Raw genomic sequence first — 16,621 nt, forward strand, 5'->3', positions numbered from 1 at the left:
ATACGTATGTAATTGAAATTTTGTATCATAAGTAACGAAGGGATTTTATTTCTAGTGATATAACCTCAAGTAAGCAAGTACACACAGTATACAGTTTATTTTTAATCCATGTATGCCCAGCGTCTAGAAAAAAGGCCTTTGCAAACAGCGTAGACCCAGATGAGACGCCGCATCATATCAGGGTAGGCGCTGTTTGCTTAAAAGAATTTCTGTAAGAAATATTTTAAATATAGAAATAAATATACTAGACATCCCTAATTTTGGAAATAAATTGATCCAATTTATAATTGGGGAGAGTCCACTAGGCATAAATGGGTTAATGTATTTCTGGTTGGATTAGGCAGATAATGTGTAAGGTGATTGATCCGAACAAACATGTTAAAAATGGCAATGATAAAATCATTCTTATAGATATACGTTACATTTTAAGAAAGCTTTCCTTATAATGTCTTTTGAATTTCATTTTATTATATTTATGTGCATTATAAATAATACTTTCAAACGTTTACTTACACCAGCCCTTGCTTCCATTCGTCTGGTAAATTTTGATAAATGGCGTTTAGGTTTCCTATCAATTCTTTGAAGTCGTTGAAACTTTCTTCTGTCGACCTTGGGATAATAAAAACATACTCTTTGAAATGTATAATTACTAAGCTCTCCTCTAAGGGATTTTGTTTTATATTATAACACATTTGTTTGGTTGCCAAAGTCATGAATAGCAGTTCGTTTAATTGTCATTTATATGTGTCTTGTTCTGTAAAAATTGGGCAAAATGCATGTGCGTAAAGTGTCGTCCCAGATTAGCCTGTGCAGTACGCACAGGCTAATCAGGGACGACACTTTCCGCTTTAATGGTATTTTTCGCTTAAAGGAAGTCCCTTTTTACCGGAAACCTAGTTTTAAGCGGAAAGTGTCCTCTCTAATAAGCCTGTGCGGACTGCATAGGCTAATCTGGGACGACACTTTACGCACATGCATTATGCCCAGTTTTCTCAGAATAAGACACATATGGTCACAATGACGTATCTTTGATAGACGTATATCCGTTGTGGTTTGTTTACCAAAGGTTACTATAGTTATGATTTAAATGTTTTAAAACACACTTTATATTCAATCAGTTAAATGTTGCTGAAGTAACAACAGGATTTCCATTAATTCTTATACATATTTCCAGAAACTTTTAATGATCTGATGAAAACTGACTGAGTTACATCCCTGAAACCAAAAACACCAGACATACTGACGGAGTAAAATTGACGGAATGACGGACATTTCGGACACACCACTCCTGTCGATGGCATATAACACCAAGAACAGCCAATGAGTACAGTAGGCGAAAACAATATACATATAGGATTTAGTCGATGTTTCACAGACTATATTCGCCTTTACCCATTTATGCCTAGCGTCTAGAAAAAGGCATTGGAAAACAGCGTAGACCCAGATGAGACGACATATGATGCGGCGTCTCATCAGGGGTCTGCGCTGTTTGCTGAAAGGAATTTCTGTAAGAAATATTCTAAATATAGAAATAAATATACAAGATATCCCTAATTTTGGAAATAAATTGATCCAATTTATAAACATGGGAGAGTCCACTAGGCATAAATGGGTTAAGTGTCTTTAGGCTCACCTGGCATTTATATCTTGCTGGATGACCTTGACTGTGGTGTGGTGCAGGCCGTACAGCATCCAGCCCAGCAATTCTGTCATCTTGCCGACAGCCGTGTGCGAGTCCCTTATAAGGGGAAAGTATTCAGTCACACACTCAAATGGTATATTGGTTCCGGCACACACTCAAATGGTATATTGGTTCCGGCTCTGAGAGCCGACTTCGACAATTTTCAAACATAAGTCCCAACTTGACATATTGACCAATGGCAACGCTTGATTGTCGAATGAAAGACTAAACAGATCGCTGGATTTCCAAAATATGACCAATATGACCGCTTTCTTACCAAAATCTGGATAATTAGGCTGATATGATTTTCAAAACATTGACCAAATGGAACGCTCGATTCACATTGATAGAACGATTCATGTTAAGACTACGATAGAACACTTACAATCATTAACACAAACACATTTATAAAAAAATGTATATTATTTGTGTACACTTTAGTTTAATAGTAGATCACAGGTACGGGGTATGTACTATTTCAGAAATATATTAAATTCGTGCATTGTCGGCAGTACAACAACGAGCAGTTACTATGCGAAGGAATAAAACTTTAACACTATCTGGAACGTTAGTTCGAGTTATAAAAATAACATGAATCAGAATGACAAAAAACTGCTTATTATCCGCCAAACAACGTAAAGCAAAAATCATTTGATTTTAACAAACATTTACAAAACGTTTTGAACTAGAGAGAAAGATTGTATTTTAATATGCTGCTCTCAAAATCATCAAGAGCACTTTATATACAACGATATGCAAGGCTGAATTTATTATTAAAATAGTACTATAATTTCAAATAAAAGCATGAAGTACTTCCGATTACGTCAGATGTAATCATCAAATTACAAATGAATGCGACTTTTCTTTTAAAAAATATTGAAATTGAGAATAGCGTGTAAGGTGGTTATGTAAAAACTGGATCTATTGTTGCTATGTATGTAAGTGTTGTTTGCAAACCTACCCCAGCGCTAATGTCTTTGCGATAAGCTGCTCGATCGTTTTTGATACGTCCTCAGTCTCTTTCAGTACTGTCGATCGCAGGCTTTCAACGTTACTGAAATATACAAGAGTCGCGCTCTGAGAAAACTGGGCATAATGCATGTGCGCAAAGTGTCGTCCCAGATAAGCCTGTGCAGTCCGCACAGGCTAATCAGGGAAAACACTTTCCGCTTTTATCACATTTTTCGTTTAAATGAAGTCTCTTCTTAGCAAAAATACAATTTAGGCTGACGAACATGCATTATTCCCAGTTTTCTCAGAACACGACTCACAGTAACAATGTTTTCTATGAAATGTTTCTCAATGAATGGTGTATAAGATCAATAGGGTACGCCATGAATGCAAATACACGCACTATCGAACATAATTTAATTACTTGGGCGAAACTGAATGAGACATTTCGTTGTTGATACACAGAAACGAAGAAATTTCTAAATAAAGCATTTCAACAAACCGATTTTACATACTCAATGCCGTTTAATTAAAGACTTGAAAGTCCAATACTTAAATCAAGACATGTTTTTTTTCATTAAAGATGGAGACTCCGTTTCTATTCATGCGTGTGCTGTTGGGTTTAGTCTTTTGTGAGGAATCAATAGAGGACCTTAATGGCCCTTTATTAGACTTATCCCCATCTGTCGTAGATGGATAACCATTTTGTAAAGTTGTTAGTTTCTTTGGGGAAAACACAAATCTGTTGAATCAACCTTTCATTCCGATCGCACTTTTAAACAACCGCATATTGACTTACGCATGATTATGAAACGAATCTACGTCCAACGCTAGAAGAAGAAGCTTAACGGCGTTCGCAGCGAGTTCCGTCGTGTTGCTTAGCAACTCCTTGTGCTCCGACGAGTTCAACCATCCCCTGAAATGTAGAAACCAAATCATCAGTTGCCGGGTGTTGTTATCTGTCAACTTTAACCCATTTATGCCTAATGGACTCTCTCATGTTCCTAAATTGAATCAATTTATTTCCAAAATTAGGGATGTCTAGTATATTTATTTCTATATTTAGAATATTTCTTACAGAAATTCCTTTAAGCAAACAGCGCAGACCCTGATGAGACGCCGCATTATGTGATCGATGGAATTTTGCTGACAAAATGCTTGTACATGTAACGCAACAAACAGATTATTTATCAAAACGCATGGCGATAAAATTAATACGATGCATAGATGCCTATTAGGCTTTCTATTTTTAGACCAGTATTTATTTACCAAATAAGTATCTCCTTAAACAAGTGTTTGTCTCGGTGGCAATGGTTTTCTACATTACACGACTTGTAATTACCTTTTGAGGAAGTATGACAATATGGACAAAAACAAGTAATTATACTTTTTGCTGGTGAGTAGTCCATTGATACAATTTCACAATAGTTATGATATTGCAGTAGGCGTTTAATGTTGTTAATAGATGTCTAGCTAAATAACGTAAAACTTACGCGCTACGTATGATAACAGTATACATAATCTACATGACAGACCATGTCTTTTACTTACATGTTCTTATGTTTTTACTCGAGTTTTAAGTAGTTATCAATAAGTAATTTACTTATCGGGTACATACCGTTGGATGAAGTTTGAGGCAAACTCGTAGGCGAAGGTGCTATAGGTGCTCCAGATGCTTACTATAGAGGGACAGGTTGCGGTCTTGAACCTTGATATATAGAAATATAAAATGGCATTCGTTCTGGGATACCCGGGCTTAATGCAGGTACTTAAAGGGGTTTCTCAGATAAGCCTATGCAGACCGCACATATTATTAGGTACGACGCTTTCCACATTTACAGGATTTTCATAAAAACGAGATTTCTTTAAAAAAAATCATTTACGCCGAAAATGTCGTCCTTGATCAGACTGTGTGGACCTCACAGGCTAATCTGGTACGACTCTTTACGCACATGCATAAAGCCCAGACGTCAGAGAATGAGGTTCAATTAAACACTGAAAATCACATCTTTTCGGAACAGACACATAATGGTTATCTTCTTTTAATCAATGTTCAAAGTTTATTAGCAAATCGGCAAAAAAAATAGCAATAACATCAATGTTTACGTTTGATTTATTTATAAACACATATGCATACTTGGTAGTGGTATTACATTTCAACATCAATAAAACACAGAGTTTGGTTTTGAACTAAGTAGTTTATCTTGTAATACAAATATACATACAGCCTTTTCGCACACATATTAAATGCTCTTTTTAAATTAATAAATTATGGTCATTTACAAACAGTGTGCACTCTTTAAGCTACTCAATTCTTGGTGTAATCTGTGTAAAAACGGTGGGTTGTTGTTATTGTCATAATTATATTTTTAAATATATCCAACCTGTGCTCTCGTTCGTCGTTATCGTATATGTCTTGCCCATTCTCAATAAATGCTAGGCGGATACATGTCAAGGTTTCGTTCATTTCCGTGAAAGCCGAGCTGAAACTCAGGGCGTCATCCGAAGATACGCTGCAACCGAATATATGAGCCTCGTTGTGAGAAAACTGGGCTTAATATATGTGCGTAAAGGGTTGTCCCAGATTAGCCTGTGCAGTCAACACAGGCTAATCAGGAACGACACTTTCCGTCTTAAGTGGATTGTTGCTAAGAATAGACTTCCTTTAAACGAAAAATACCACACAAGCGGAAAGGGAAGTCCCGTACAAGCCTATGCGAACTGCCCAATCGAATCTGGGACGAAACTTTACGCACATGCATTAAGCCCTGTTTTCCAGAAAGAGGTTCTTATGGTTTTGAATATTATTCACATACTAAGTAGTCATGATGATTAGCTTAAACCGAACATTTGTTAATTATACGCATAACTAGTAATCGTATATTGATATGCTAAGGAAAAGTATAATGAATATATAAACATTGCATTCAGTCCTATTTGACAAGCTGGAAGAGAATTTAAAATAGGTCGTCCTAAAACACATACTGAGTAGTGAGTAGTAATACTTATCTGCAGTGAAAAATACTGCGATTTAGGTCAACACGAATCCTAAATATTAAAGTCATCAAATTAAAAGGTGTATGATTATATACACAAAACAACATCGATATAAGAATGCAATCATGTGAGCCATAATCAAATAAATAAGTTTATAAAGTTGATAAAGAACAAAGTTAACTCGCACTACCTTAATGTATGCTAATTTAGTACACAAACGAAACCATGACGACATAAAATATATTAAAACAAAACGAATTAATATCAGTTGGCATTATATTGGTAGGTCCTTCACCTGATTTCTATACGAATTTTTAAACACACATTTCACATTTAATAATAAGTGCATGAGCTAAGGTATAGTCCGCGGAAGAATGATATAAAGCATATTTTTTGCATAATTATAAAAAAGCAGTGTTTTAACATGGTCACGTGTAATATACATGTTAACTTTAAATTCTAGAAACAGCCTGCACATACATGTTTGTACAATAAAATTCGTCTACGTGCGTTGTCATGTTGTCCGAAAACGTATACATGCATACACATTTGTTTATTTGTCCGATCCAATTATGCCTGTTATGGATGTACATGTATGAATATACTAACGCCATACCACCAATTAAGTGACTTTCACATATTTAGTGTTAGCGTTTCATGCACATATTGACGGAAAATTAAAATAGTACTACAATAGTACCGGTACTCGCATAACAGTTGAGAACTGACACGCATGGGTACAATTTATAAGTTGGTACAAAAAAAAGAGAAAGAAAACCCCTATTTTAAACTTTTGATGCAAATAATTGTAAGAATTAATAACACCACCAAACAAATACGTACACTGTCATCAATTATTTTCTGAAAGTCATATATAAAAGCTTCGTTTAACGTCGCAGTTGTATTGGGTTCCAACCATGCAGATACAAGTAGTTTTCAATGGGATATTGCAAGATTAACACGTGTGTTGTGTAAGTAAGTGCTACAAACCCCAAATGACCGATTACAGATGCATTTAAAACAAGTGACCCGTCGAAACCTTCCTTCATTTTGCCATAAACTTACCGACAGCTACAAAGAGAAAACGCACATATCCGATATAAATGAAATTTCTTCTCAACTTGATCTTACAGTTAGTTCAAAATATTACTTAAAAATCAACCTGTGTACGCAATATATAAGGAAGACAACGTGTATACTCATAAGATGTTATTTCTTGAGCCGAGCCGTTGTCTTGTGAAACAATACTGGTGCCAGAAATCAGGGGCCACAGGTCCGACCCTTACCTATTAAATCGTATTTCTTACGAAACTATAAACCGAGGTGCAATGTTTTAAGCGGTCATTCAAAATTCCAGGATCGTCTCTGGAACGGCGTGTTTCCTGTATCTCGCACTGTCTTCCGTAACTCAACTAGCAAGTCTTGGGGACAGTTGATACAAAACTTCAACGAACACATATAATAAGGCCAATTAATATCGAGCAAATTATGAATGAAATAATATGTGCGTCGCTTCGGAAAAATAGGTTTAAATGCATGTGCGTAAAATGTCTTCCCAGATTAGAATGTGCAGTCTGTACAGGATTATCAGGTAAGACACATTCCGCCTTGAATTGATTTCCGCTTAGAGGAGACTTTATTCAAACGAAAATTACCATTACTGTGAAAAGTGTCGTCCCTGATTAGTATGTGTGCACTAGACACGCTAATCTGGGACGACAATTTACGCACATGCATTAAGCCCAATTTTCTTCGAGCGAGGCTCAAAATCCCAAACATTAAAACATAAAACTATACATTAAAAGTACCTTGAAAAGACTCTCAAGTCAGACTTAACCTTCGCTAATTTCCTTAGTGTGTTGTCAAGCCCAGTTTGCTCTATCCTCCGCCACATATCGCTGCAAAAGAAATATATATTTTTAAACATTAATTATTAATGTTTAAGATTATATGGTCTTTCATGGGTTGCTAAAGAAAAATCTGGTTTTGCGATGGTTATGTTTATAACAAAAAGGGGAAATAATAAATGGTGTTATTCATGGTGAAATGACAAGCAGATAACAAAATAAAACATGCCATTGAGAATAGTGGGAAACAATTAGTCAACACATATCACTGTATTGCGTTTTCAAATTTTTTAGTGTCGGAAGTATCACATGTTCTGCTTATAAGACTAAGGTGCTTGATATAAATAATACACCCATATATAATGATGAACTTTGTCTACTTTAATTTCGCATAAACCTTATTGAGTAATATAAAGATGAATCAAAACAGTTTTACATCTGTCAAACGTGTAACGCTGGCACAAGTGATTACAACCAAGCCCTTAATGCAAGCTCAGTTTTACTTGCTTAACATGGGCAACATCTTGAAACTTAAACATGTATTGAAAATAGCTAAAATGTATATAAAAAAATAACGAGCAACCCTCTTTGTCTTGATTTAGAGAAAGGATATAGCCTTTCATGGGGGATAATACAGTTACACAACTGAAAAGGGGAACAAATGTTTCAATAATAAAGCAATTCTCTTAATTATGGAGAGTTCTATAAAAAGAGGAATATGGCCTTAATACAAAACAATACCAAAAACACAATACAACATAAAACAACACAATACAACACAACACAATACAACATAATACAACACAATACAACATAACAGCCCCAACAACACAGCGAAAACAACACAACATAATACAATACTATTAAAATTAATACAAGTATGTTATGTGCGAATGCATACAGGTACATCGCTATTTATTAACGCTCTTTTTGAATATCCATTTGACTTAGACGCACTGGTAACATAGTGCTATCGCTCTTTTTTGAGTCGTGTTCTGAGAAAACTGAGCATAATTCATGTGCGTAAAGTGTCGTCCCAGATAAGCCTGTGCAGTTCGCACAGGCTAATCAGGAACGACACTTTCCGCTTTAATGGTATTTTTCGTTTAAAGGAAATCCCTTTTTACCGAAAATCTAGTCTAAGCGGAAAGTGTCGTCCCTGATTAGCCTGTGTGGACTGCACAGGCTTATCTGGGACGACACTTTACGCACATGCATGTTGCCCATTTTTCTCAGAACAAGACACAATTTGTCATAAATAAAGAGCCTTGGGTATCTTTGTCTATTCTCAATTTGACCATGTGTTGCATTAAATTGAGCGAGTTAATGTACTGACTCCACATAACAAAGAAAGTAAAAAACGGACACTTGAATAATGTTTTAATACCAAAAAGGCTCAAACAGTATATCGAAAAACTGGTGCATTTCAATCTAAGATTAAATCAATTTCTGCTCTCCTGCTAACGTGTAAACATTTTGTAATCGGCAGTTCATAATAAAGAATAAAACTATTAAAAAAGAAGTATATATTAAATAGATATTAATTAAGTTGAAAAGAGAATCTTAAATAGACAATACGAAAGCGATAAATATTCACTAACTAAGTGTTAATATCAAGCATACTATTTACGGATACAGAATTCAGGTAAGAACATAATATACGTAGACTGTTAGCTAACAAATTATGCCTAATAAAGAAAATTTTCAGTAGGGACGAATTTCCGACGTTTTAACTGACTCGAGCAACTCACGTATCTCTTGTAAAGTCAAAGAGATTGCAACAACATACACTCCAAGCGACCGAACACGCGTTTACCTATGATGGGCATTCATAACCCATGACGTCCACAAAAGGTTGAAGTCTTCTCTCACGTAATCAAATTCGCCGGATTGTGGTTGTTGTTGGGTGACTGGAGCGGACTTACTTCGAGGCGTCCTCGGTGTTCTAGAGACGATTTTAGAGGGAACTCGTAAGTCCCCACACTTGTAAACAATTTTTTGAGCATTTTTTCACAATATGCTAGCTCTCCTGGGCCCAATTTGTCAACCCAGTTTGAGAATTATGAGATCAAAAAAGACATAAACTGAAGAATTATCATATAATTAACTCGTTAAAAATAACGGCCAAAATGTGTTGTACATGCCAAAAGGTCAATATGGTTAAATTAGTTTTGTTTTATGGTGTTTTTATGACTCAATTCCGCTTCTAGTATGTTGAAACATTACATGTTGCAACAACAGTACGGTTCATTGATTATTCTTTAAGTTTTTACGTCTGGTGTCTAAGAATGCTATGATAAAAGACGACTGATTTATACAGAAAAACGTTGATATAGAGCAACACAACAAAAGCATATATACTTGCTGAGATACAAGAAGCGAAGCGGGGTGTTTGAACTATACGGAAATAATTAAAGTGCTATTTTTTACAGAAATACTAGGAGATTAACGTATGATGTTATAGCTTATATGGCTACATGATAAAGTGCATGGCGAAAACGTTTGTTTGTCTGACCTTGAGTTTTTTAACGTTTTTTTAACTTACGTTTAACATTTATAAATAAACATCAGATCCGTTAAAATTTCGCACAAGAAGTTCAGAAAAACAATATTAAATATTTACTCTACAATTTATAATAAAACGAGATGCAATGTACCAAAACGTTATAGCGAAAATTTATACGAATACTTATTTCAAATATAATAAAATTTGTGTCACAATTCACTTTTAAAACAAACTGTCATACGTTACTCAGTCAAACTATAGTAGATAGTATCGTTAATAAGTCGAAATAGGATTACGGTAGAAATAAAATATATCGACGGTATAGAAGTAACGCATAGCCATAGCAACCATACCTGGAGGTGTCGGGTTTCTTTCCGAGCTTTGGTCGTTCTTGACCCATTTTGTCTGGAAAAAATAAGTATATACCGGTATTCGATATTTGTGATTATATCCAAAGTTATTTTTTGACAAATTGGATGTTCTACACATCCGTACACTTAAAATATATAATATGTATTTGAAATCAAATCCATACTTATGATTACCAATACCATAATAATGTAAGGCCCTTCAAAAGAAATGTAACCAAAGGCAGTAACTCTGTTTACTTAACTTTACTTTACCATACTTTATTTTAAATTGAACATGGTCACGTGGTACAAGTGTATGAAATTCCACGAGCTGCATCTGCATCTGTGTATTGTTTTTTTATATATATAAATGTTCAAATAGAGTTTGGAAACATTTCAGAACAGTAAAGCAATCACATAAACTCTCTACGTATTGAAAAATATACATATGGTCTTAGTAGTATGCACTTTCTCCTAACGTCCTGTATCAAATGTCGTGGTATAGAAAATCGAACATTGTGTGTAAAATTGAACATGTTATGTCCCTCTAGTAATAAGTGCACAATATTAACTTACTTTAAGATAATAATTATAAGAGACCCTAACAATACAACCTTAATCAGGTGCATTAATCTCTCGATCGACTGAAAGAGATATGCACTCAGAATGAACGAGTTGCGAAACTTTGAACAAACTAAATTTAAACACAGATATATAAGTCACTTGCCCTTTAGTTTGATCACTAAGTCAAATCAAATTTCACTTTAATTAGCAAAATCCTCATGAATAGTGCATACAGATAAACATTATGACAGTCGTCAAGTCAAATCGTCCATATTGATATTTAATTTATTCATAAATCCTATACAATCCAACTCGAAAAGAAACGAATGCTGTTGAAACGTTACGTGAGTTATTACTATCGATATATTGGGAAGTATTGATGTGAGCAAAACTGAAAGTGATTTAACACAATCGCACATAAAAGCGTCTTTCAATGGACCATTATTTTCTAACGCTTTATTTATTATTAAATGTTGTTTTTGCTGCTTAGTTCAAACTTGAATATGATATAAGTGATTCAACACAATTGCACTTAAACGTGGCTTTCAATGGATAAATATTTTCAAACGGACAGTGGTAAATGAATCATTAAATGCTGGTTTCACACTCTCAAATCTTAGCTATAAAAGAATCTGAACATAGTCCTCCTCAAACGTAGGGCTGAATCAAACACAAAACTTAAAAAAATCTTTTGTGAGCACCAAAATAGAGCATGATGGTAAACTTTTCTAAACAATTTAGAAAAAACAACAACACTTTTTAGTTAAATCAGAAATTTGAAGTTCGTATGTTTGTGATACTATGTCATAGTTATAAAAAAAGGGAATTCCAGCCGCTCAACTTTCAATCACTATCAAACAGAAGTATACACATGTAGTATTTATATCTGGTTACCCTAAGAAGCGATACCACATCTTTTTTTGTTTCATAGCAACGTGACTATGCTTTAAATTGTGCAAACGTATGTCGTGCATACATAACTTAATTTACATACGTATTCACCGATTACAATAATAAATATTGAACTAAAAAAATCAGTAAAGTGTTAATTCCCAATTTAAACGCCTTTATTTTAACTTGGAAATCTCTACAAAGTGTAGGGACAGCGTAGCTCATGACTAGACTTGTCTGGAGCTACTCTGGCCGCATATGCTGTAAGACCCATTTTCACATACTAGAAGTAGTAGTAGTAGTTGTAGAAGTGGTAGTGGTAGTGGTGGTGGTAGTGTTAGTGGTAGTAGTAGTAGTGGTAGTAGTAGTAGTAGTAGTAGTAGTAGTAGTAGTAGTAGTAGTAGTAGTAGTAGTAGTAGTAGTAGTAGTAGTAGTAAGTAGTAGTAGTAGTAGTAGTAGTAGTAGTAGTAGTAGTAGTAGTAGTAGTAGTAGTAGTAGTAGTATTAGTAGTAGTAGTAGTAGAGTAGTAAGTAGTAGTGAAGTAGTAGTAGTAGTAGTAGTAGTAGTAGTATCATGTAGTAGTAGTAGTAGTAGTAGTAGTAGCAGTAGTAGTAGTAGTAGTAGTAGTAGTAGTAGTAGTAGTAGTAAGTAGTAGTAGTAGTAGTAGTAGTAGTAGTAGTAGTAGTAGTAGTAGTAGTAGTAGTAGTAGTAGTAGTAGTAGCAGCAGCAGCAGGAAGTAGTAGTAGTAGTAGTAGTAGTAGTCGTAGTAGTAGTAGTAGTAGTAGTAGTAGTAGTAGTAGTAGTAGTAGTAGTATCATTAGTAGTAGTAGTAGTAGTAGTAGTAGCAGTAGTAGTAGTAGTAGTAGTAGTAGTAGTAGTAGTAGTAGTAGTAGTAGTAGTAGTAGTAGTAGTAGTAGTAGTAGTAGTAGTAGTAGTAGTAGTAGTAGCAGCAGCAGCAGAAGTAGTAGTAGTAGTAGTAGTAGTAGTAGTAGTAGTAGTAGTAGTAGTAGTAGTAGTAGTAGTAGTAGTAGTAGTAGAAGAAGTAGTAGGAAGTAGTAGTAGTATAGTAGTAGTAGTTAGTAGTAGTAGTAGTAGTAGTAGTCGTAGTTAGTAGTAGTAGTAGTAGTAGTAGTTCGTAGTAGAAGTAGTAGTAGTAGTAGTAGTAGTAGTCTGTAGTAGTTAGTAGAAACTAGTAGTAGTAGAAGTGGTAGTAGTAGTAGTAGTAGTAGTTAGTCGTAGTAGTAGTAGTAGAGTAGTAAACAGTGTAGTGGCAGTAGAAGTAGTAGAAGAAGTATAGTAGAAGTAGGTAGTAGAAGTAGTATAGTAGTAGATAGTTAGATAGTAGTAGTAGTAGTAGTAGTTAGTAGTAGTAGTAGGTAGTAGTAGTAGTAGTAGTAGTAGTAGTAGTCAGTAAGTAGTAGTAGTAGTTAGTAGAGTAGAGTAAGTAGTAGTAGAAGTAGTAAGTAGTAAGTAGTAGGTAGAAGTAGTTCGTAGTAGTCGTAGTAGTAGTAGTAGTAGTAGTAGTAGTAGTAGTAGTAGTAGTAGTAGTAGTAGTAGTAGTAGTAGTAGTAGTAGTACAAGTAGTAGTAGTAGTAGTAGTAGTAATAGTAGTACACATCTACAACCTTTACACATCATCATCAATTAATAACTTTTTAATAGCAATATAAAACAGTTTTAATATTCTTTCACTCGCCGTAAATCGGTATGTTTACATGCACCAAATATGCATGCACTCAGTTGCCTTTGTTTGTCGCGTGTATGTGATTGATATTTTGCAATTTTATACTACTGCAGACTGTTTAATCTACAGCATGTTCTTTCCCTTCATGAAATAGCATACTTGAGCGTTAAGAGTCCTTTATTGTGTGTTAAATGATAATATGTATTTGTTAAACTCGATCTTTCAGATATTTTACATGCAGGCATGAACTGTAATTTTAAACTTATCCCCTACTTCTGTGATAAAATATGCTCATCGAAGTAAATGTACCCGTTTTGTTTAAACCGTCTTTATTTAGGATTTCATTTACAGAAATTATAGTTACCTGTTCACAGAATGACGAACTGATTATGTTCAATCCTATTTAGACAGATTCTCAAGTAAATCAACACTTGACGCAAAGACGCGAAAAAATACAGTCAATAAGACCAATGACACAGACTGAATATACTTCTTTCGTTTATCACTGATAACGATTTGACCCGCGTCATGCAAAAATGGGTCTAAATGGCCCTATTCTGCCGCGCTGTCTGGCAAGGGGCTACCATGTCCGCTAATGAGACCATGAAGCTCTCGTGACTTAATAACGGACAGCATTGTTCCAGGCCAGACAGTGCGAATGTGCGGGTTAGTCTGGAGCTGCGCTGGCCGCGTATGGCATAAAACCCATTTTCGCATGACGCGACTAAATTTAAGTGGATAAAATGTTAAAGGTTTTACAAATGCTAAACAAATAGATAATTTGGAATGTTTCTGCTGTTTTATGTATTTTTATGACAACTTGTGGGTCGCTAATACTAGTATAAAATGTCGAACGCAATGTCACATTAAGAATGATATATAGTGTCATGCGATAGAATCTTAATACACTGGATCTAACTTCGAGTCCCGGTTGCTCTCACTTTTTTCTTTCTTAAAATATGTTCTTGTTTCATGTTTTGATATTTTAGTTCAGCTAATATTTCCGATGCATATCAAATTAATGCATTTAAAATGCCAAAATCTGTGAACACCTCCAATAAATTGCTGTAAGATGTTTTTCTTAAATTGTTTAAATCATTATTTAAAAATCTAACCCTATGGGAAAATTGGATACAAATAAGTTTGGGATAAAAATAAAATGATTTTCGCGCCAAGACGTGAGGGTTAAGGGTTTCTTCTCAGCCTCTCTATATAAAACGTTTTCAACAATAACCAAGCGTTTATCCGTTATTCTAAATATGTATCACAAGAATTGTGACGATATACGTATGTATATTCTCGGGTATACGCATCCTAAATCGATTTACCAGTGTACATGTATTATAAAACACGCCAGTGAGTTTTGACAATCCGGGGCAGATAAAAATGACATTATAAACAAGAAATATATTTGACAAAAATGTTCAGCGTATATCGTTACTTTGAAATACGCGTAGAAAATTTACTTTTCAAAGTTATTAAATTTAAAACAAAGGTTTCAGTACTGTTATCCACTGCATGAAATGTTTGTCATGAAGTGCAAGTACATTTATATTGAACCACATACTAGTATTCGTAGATACAAATTTTACTACGTGTTAACACATCATATTTGTCCTCACGTGGCTTATTATGACTTTTTTTTCGTCATCGAAACTTTTGATATTTGATTAAGAGGCATTTTCTTCCCTTGCATAAGTCCCATTTTCGCATGACACGGGTCTTCAAAAATCTAATTGGGTCTTGTTAATTGAACATCAAACCACGATACTTCCCAATAGAAAATTGAAGTCACACTGTGTTATTTATAGCAAACTGAAAAATGTCGGTAGCCTATTTATGGCTCGCGGGAAAGATTTTCAGACAGACTGACCGCGTACGTCACATATGTGTGGCTAGATAATTAAAAGATTTCCCTTTTATCGTGGACACTATACTATTTCGGTAGTACCATGTGGCATTGAAATGATAAGGTACACGATACCTTTTTTGCACTAATCGGGCGATTTCATGTGAAAAGCTGGGTTAAACAGCTATGCCGAAAAAACTATGATTAGATAAAAAAAAAACTACATGCAAGTCTGTCATAACAGTATGTCATAAAGTAGGATCATCCATATGTGTTTCACGCACCTATTAACTACATGGATGAAAACGGATGTAATAATGCACCAACGTATGGTAGCTATCAATGTATTTTGACAAAGATTAAATAGCACACACATAGTATATAAGACAAGTTAATTTCAAAATCCATGTCCATTTTTTGTTGTCACTTTTTTAAATATCGGTTATGGACAACGAACTTTTAATCGAGCCTCCCATTTACCAAGATTAATATATAAAGTAAACTTGGTGCATTCTTAGTGAGATAATACACTTATAAAAATCAATCTTTCTTATGAGATTATATTATGTAGCCAACAGTGGACATTATTTACTCATTAAAACTGATCTGATACTTCAACGATTGCATAAACTGATTTGATATGAAGGCAAGTTAAACAGTATATAGGCGTTGTGTGTACATCTATGTACACAGTAGCTGTGCAACAAGATGCACATTATAAATTAATATGTTTACAGCTAAACCGAAAGCATTACTTTTTCGTACATACATTAACCATTTATAAAAAATACACACTACAGTTTATAGAAAAATACTAAATATTAATTAGAAAATGAATTTCGTAAATTGAATTCATAGACCATGCAATGGGTAACGTCAGGCAACGGTCGTGATGGTGATACAACGATAACATTTACGTTAGAAGTTGTTGCAAGTCATTTTATTGTTGTTAAAATGTGATAAAATCCATTTTGTGGTTAATCTTATTGTGTATGATAACATTATAAGCATTTTAAAGTTCAAGGGAAAAAATATCTTTTATGCTAGGTTTATATTTATAAAAAAAATACAATATGCATGCGATTAACTAGCTCTATATTAACATTAAACTCTAGGTTTCTGTTGTCCTATACGAATATCTAAATATCAACTCTACCTGAAATTATAGCTTTTAAATCCAATTTAATCTTCACACGTAAGTTAAAAGTAATACTCCAAGACTACTGAATCGACAGTGAATTGATTTATAAGTCACCTGATATATCTATCGATGAGCTATCAATGAGCGCTCGCAAAGCGGA

At 34.4% G+C, this 16,621-nt stretch overlaps 1 protein-coding gene across 3 annotated transcripts in view; it reads right to left on the reverse strand.

The window, feature by feature from the left end:
* LOC127856596 (uncharacterized) overlaps positions 1 to 16,621 on the reverse strand; it is a 31,063-nt gene extending 14,442 nt beyond the window's left edge. For 2 of the 3 annotated variants that reach the window (XM_052392895.1, XM_052392894.1), the window contains exons 1-10: positions 16,477 to 16,621; positions 10,336 to 10,387; positions 9,293 to 9,421; positions 7,438 to 7,527; positions 5,017 to 5,145; positions 4,251 to 4,340; positions 3,432 to 3,548; positions 2,643 to 2,735; positions 1,634 to 1,738; positions 514 to 609 (exon numbers count right to left, since the gene is read on the reverse strand). In XM_052392895.1, the coding sequence (XP_052248855.1) occupies positions 514 to 609; positions 1,634 to 1,738; positions 2,643 to 2,735; positions 3,432 to 3,548; positions 4,251 to 4,340; positions 5,017 to 5,145; positions 7,438 to 7,527; positions 9,293 to 9,421; positions 10,336 to 10,382 (896 nt within the window). In that variant the 5' untranslated portion in view covers positions 10,383 to 10,387; positions 16,477 to 16,621. The remainder of the gene's footprint in view (positions 1 to 513; positions 610 to 1,633; positions 1,739 to 2,642; positions 2,736 to 3,431; positions 3,549 to 4,250; positions 4,341 to 5,016; positions 5,146 to 7,437; positions 7,528 to 9,292; positions 9,422 to 10,335; positions 10,388 to 16,476) is intronic. The other variant, XM_052392896.1, reaches the window with a different exon arrangement.

Source organism: Dreissena polymorpha, chromosome 13 (assembly GCF_020536995.1).
Source record: "Dreissena polymorpha isolate Duluth1 chromosome 13, UMN_Dpol_1.0, whole genome shotgun sequence".
Classification (NCBI taxonomy): Eukaryota; Metazoa; Mollusca; class Bivalvia; order Myida; family Dreissenidae; genus Dreissena; species Dreissena polymorpha.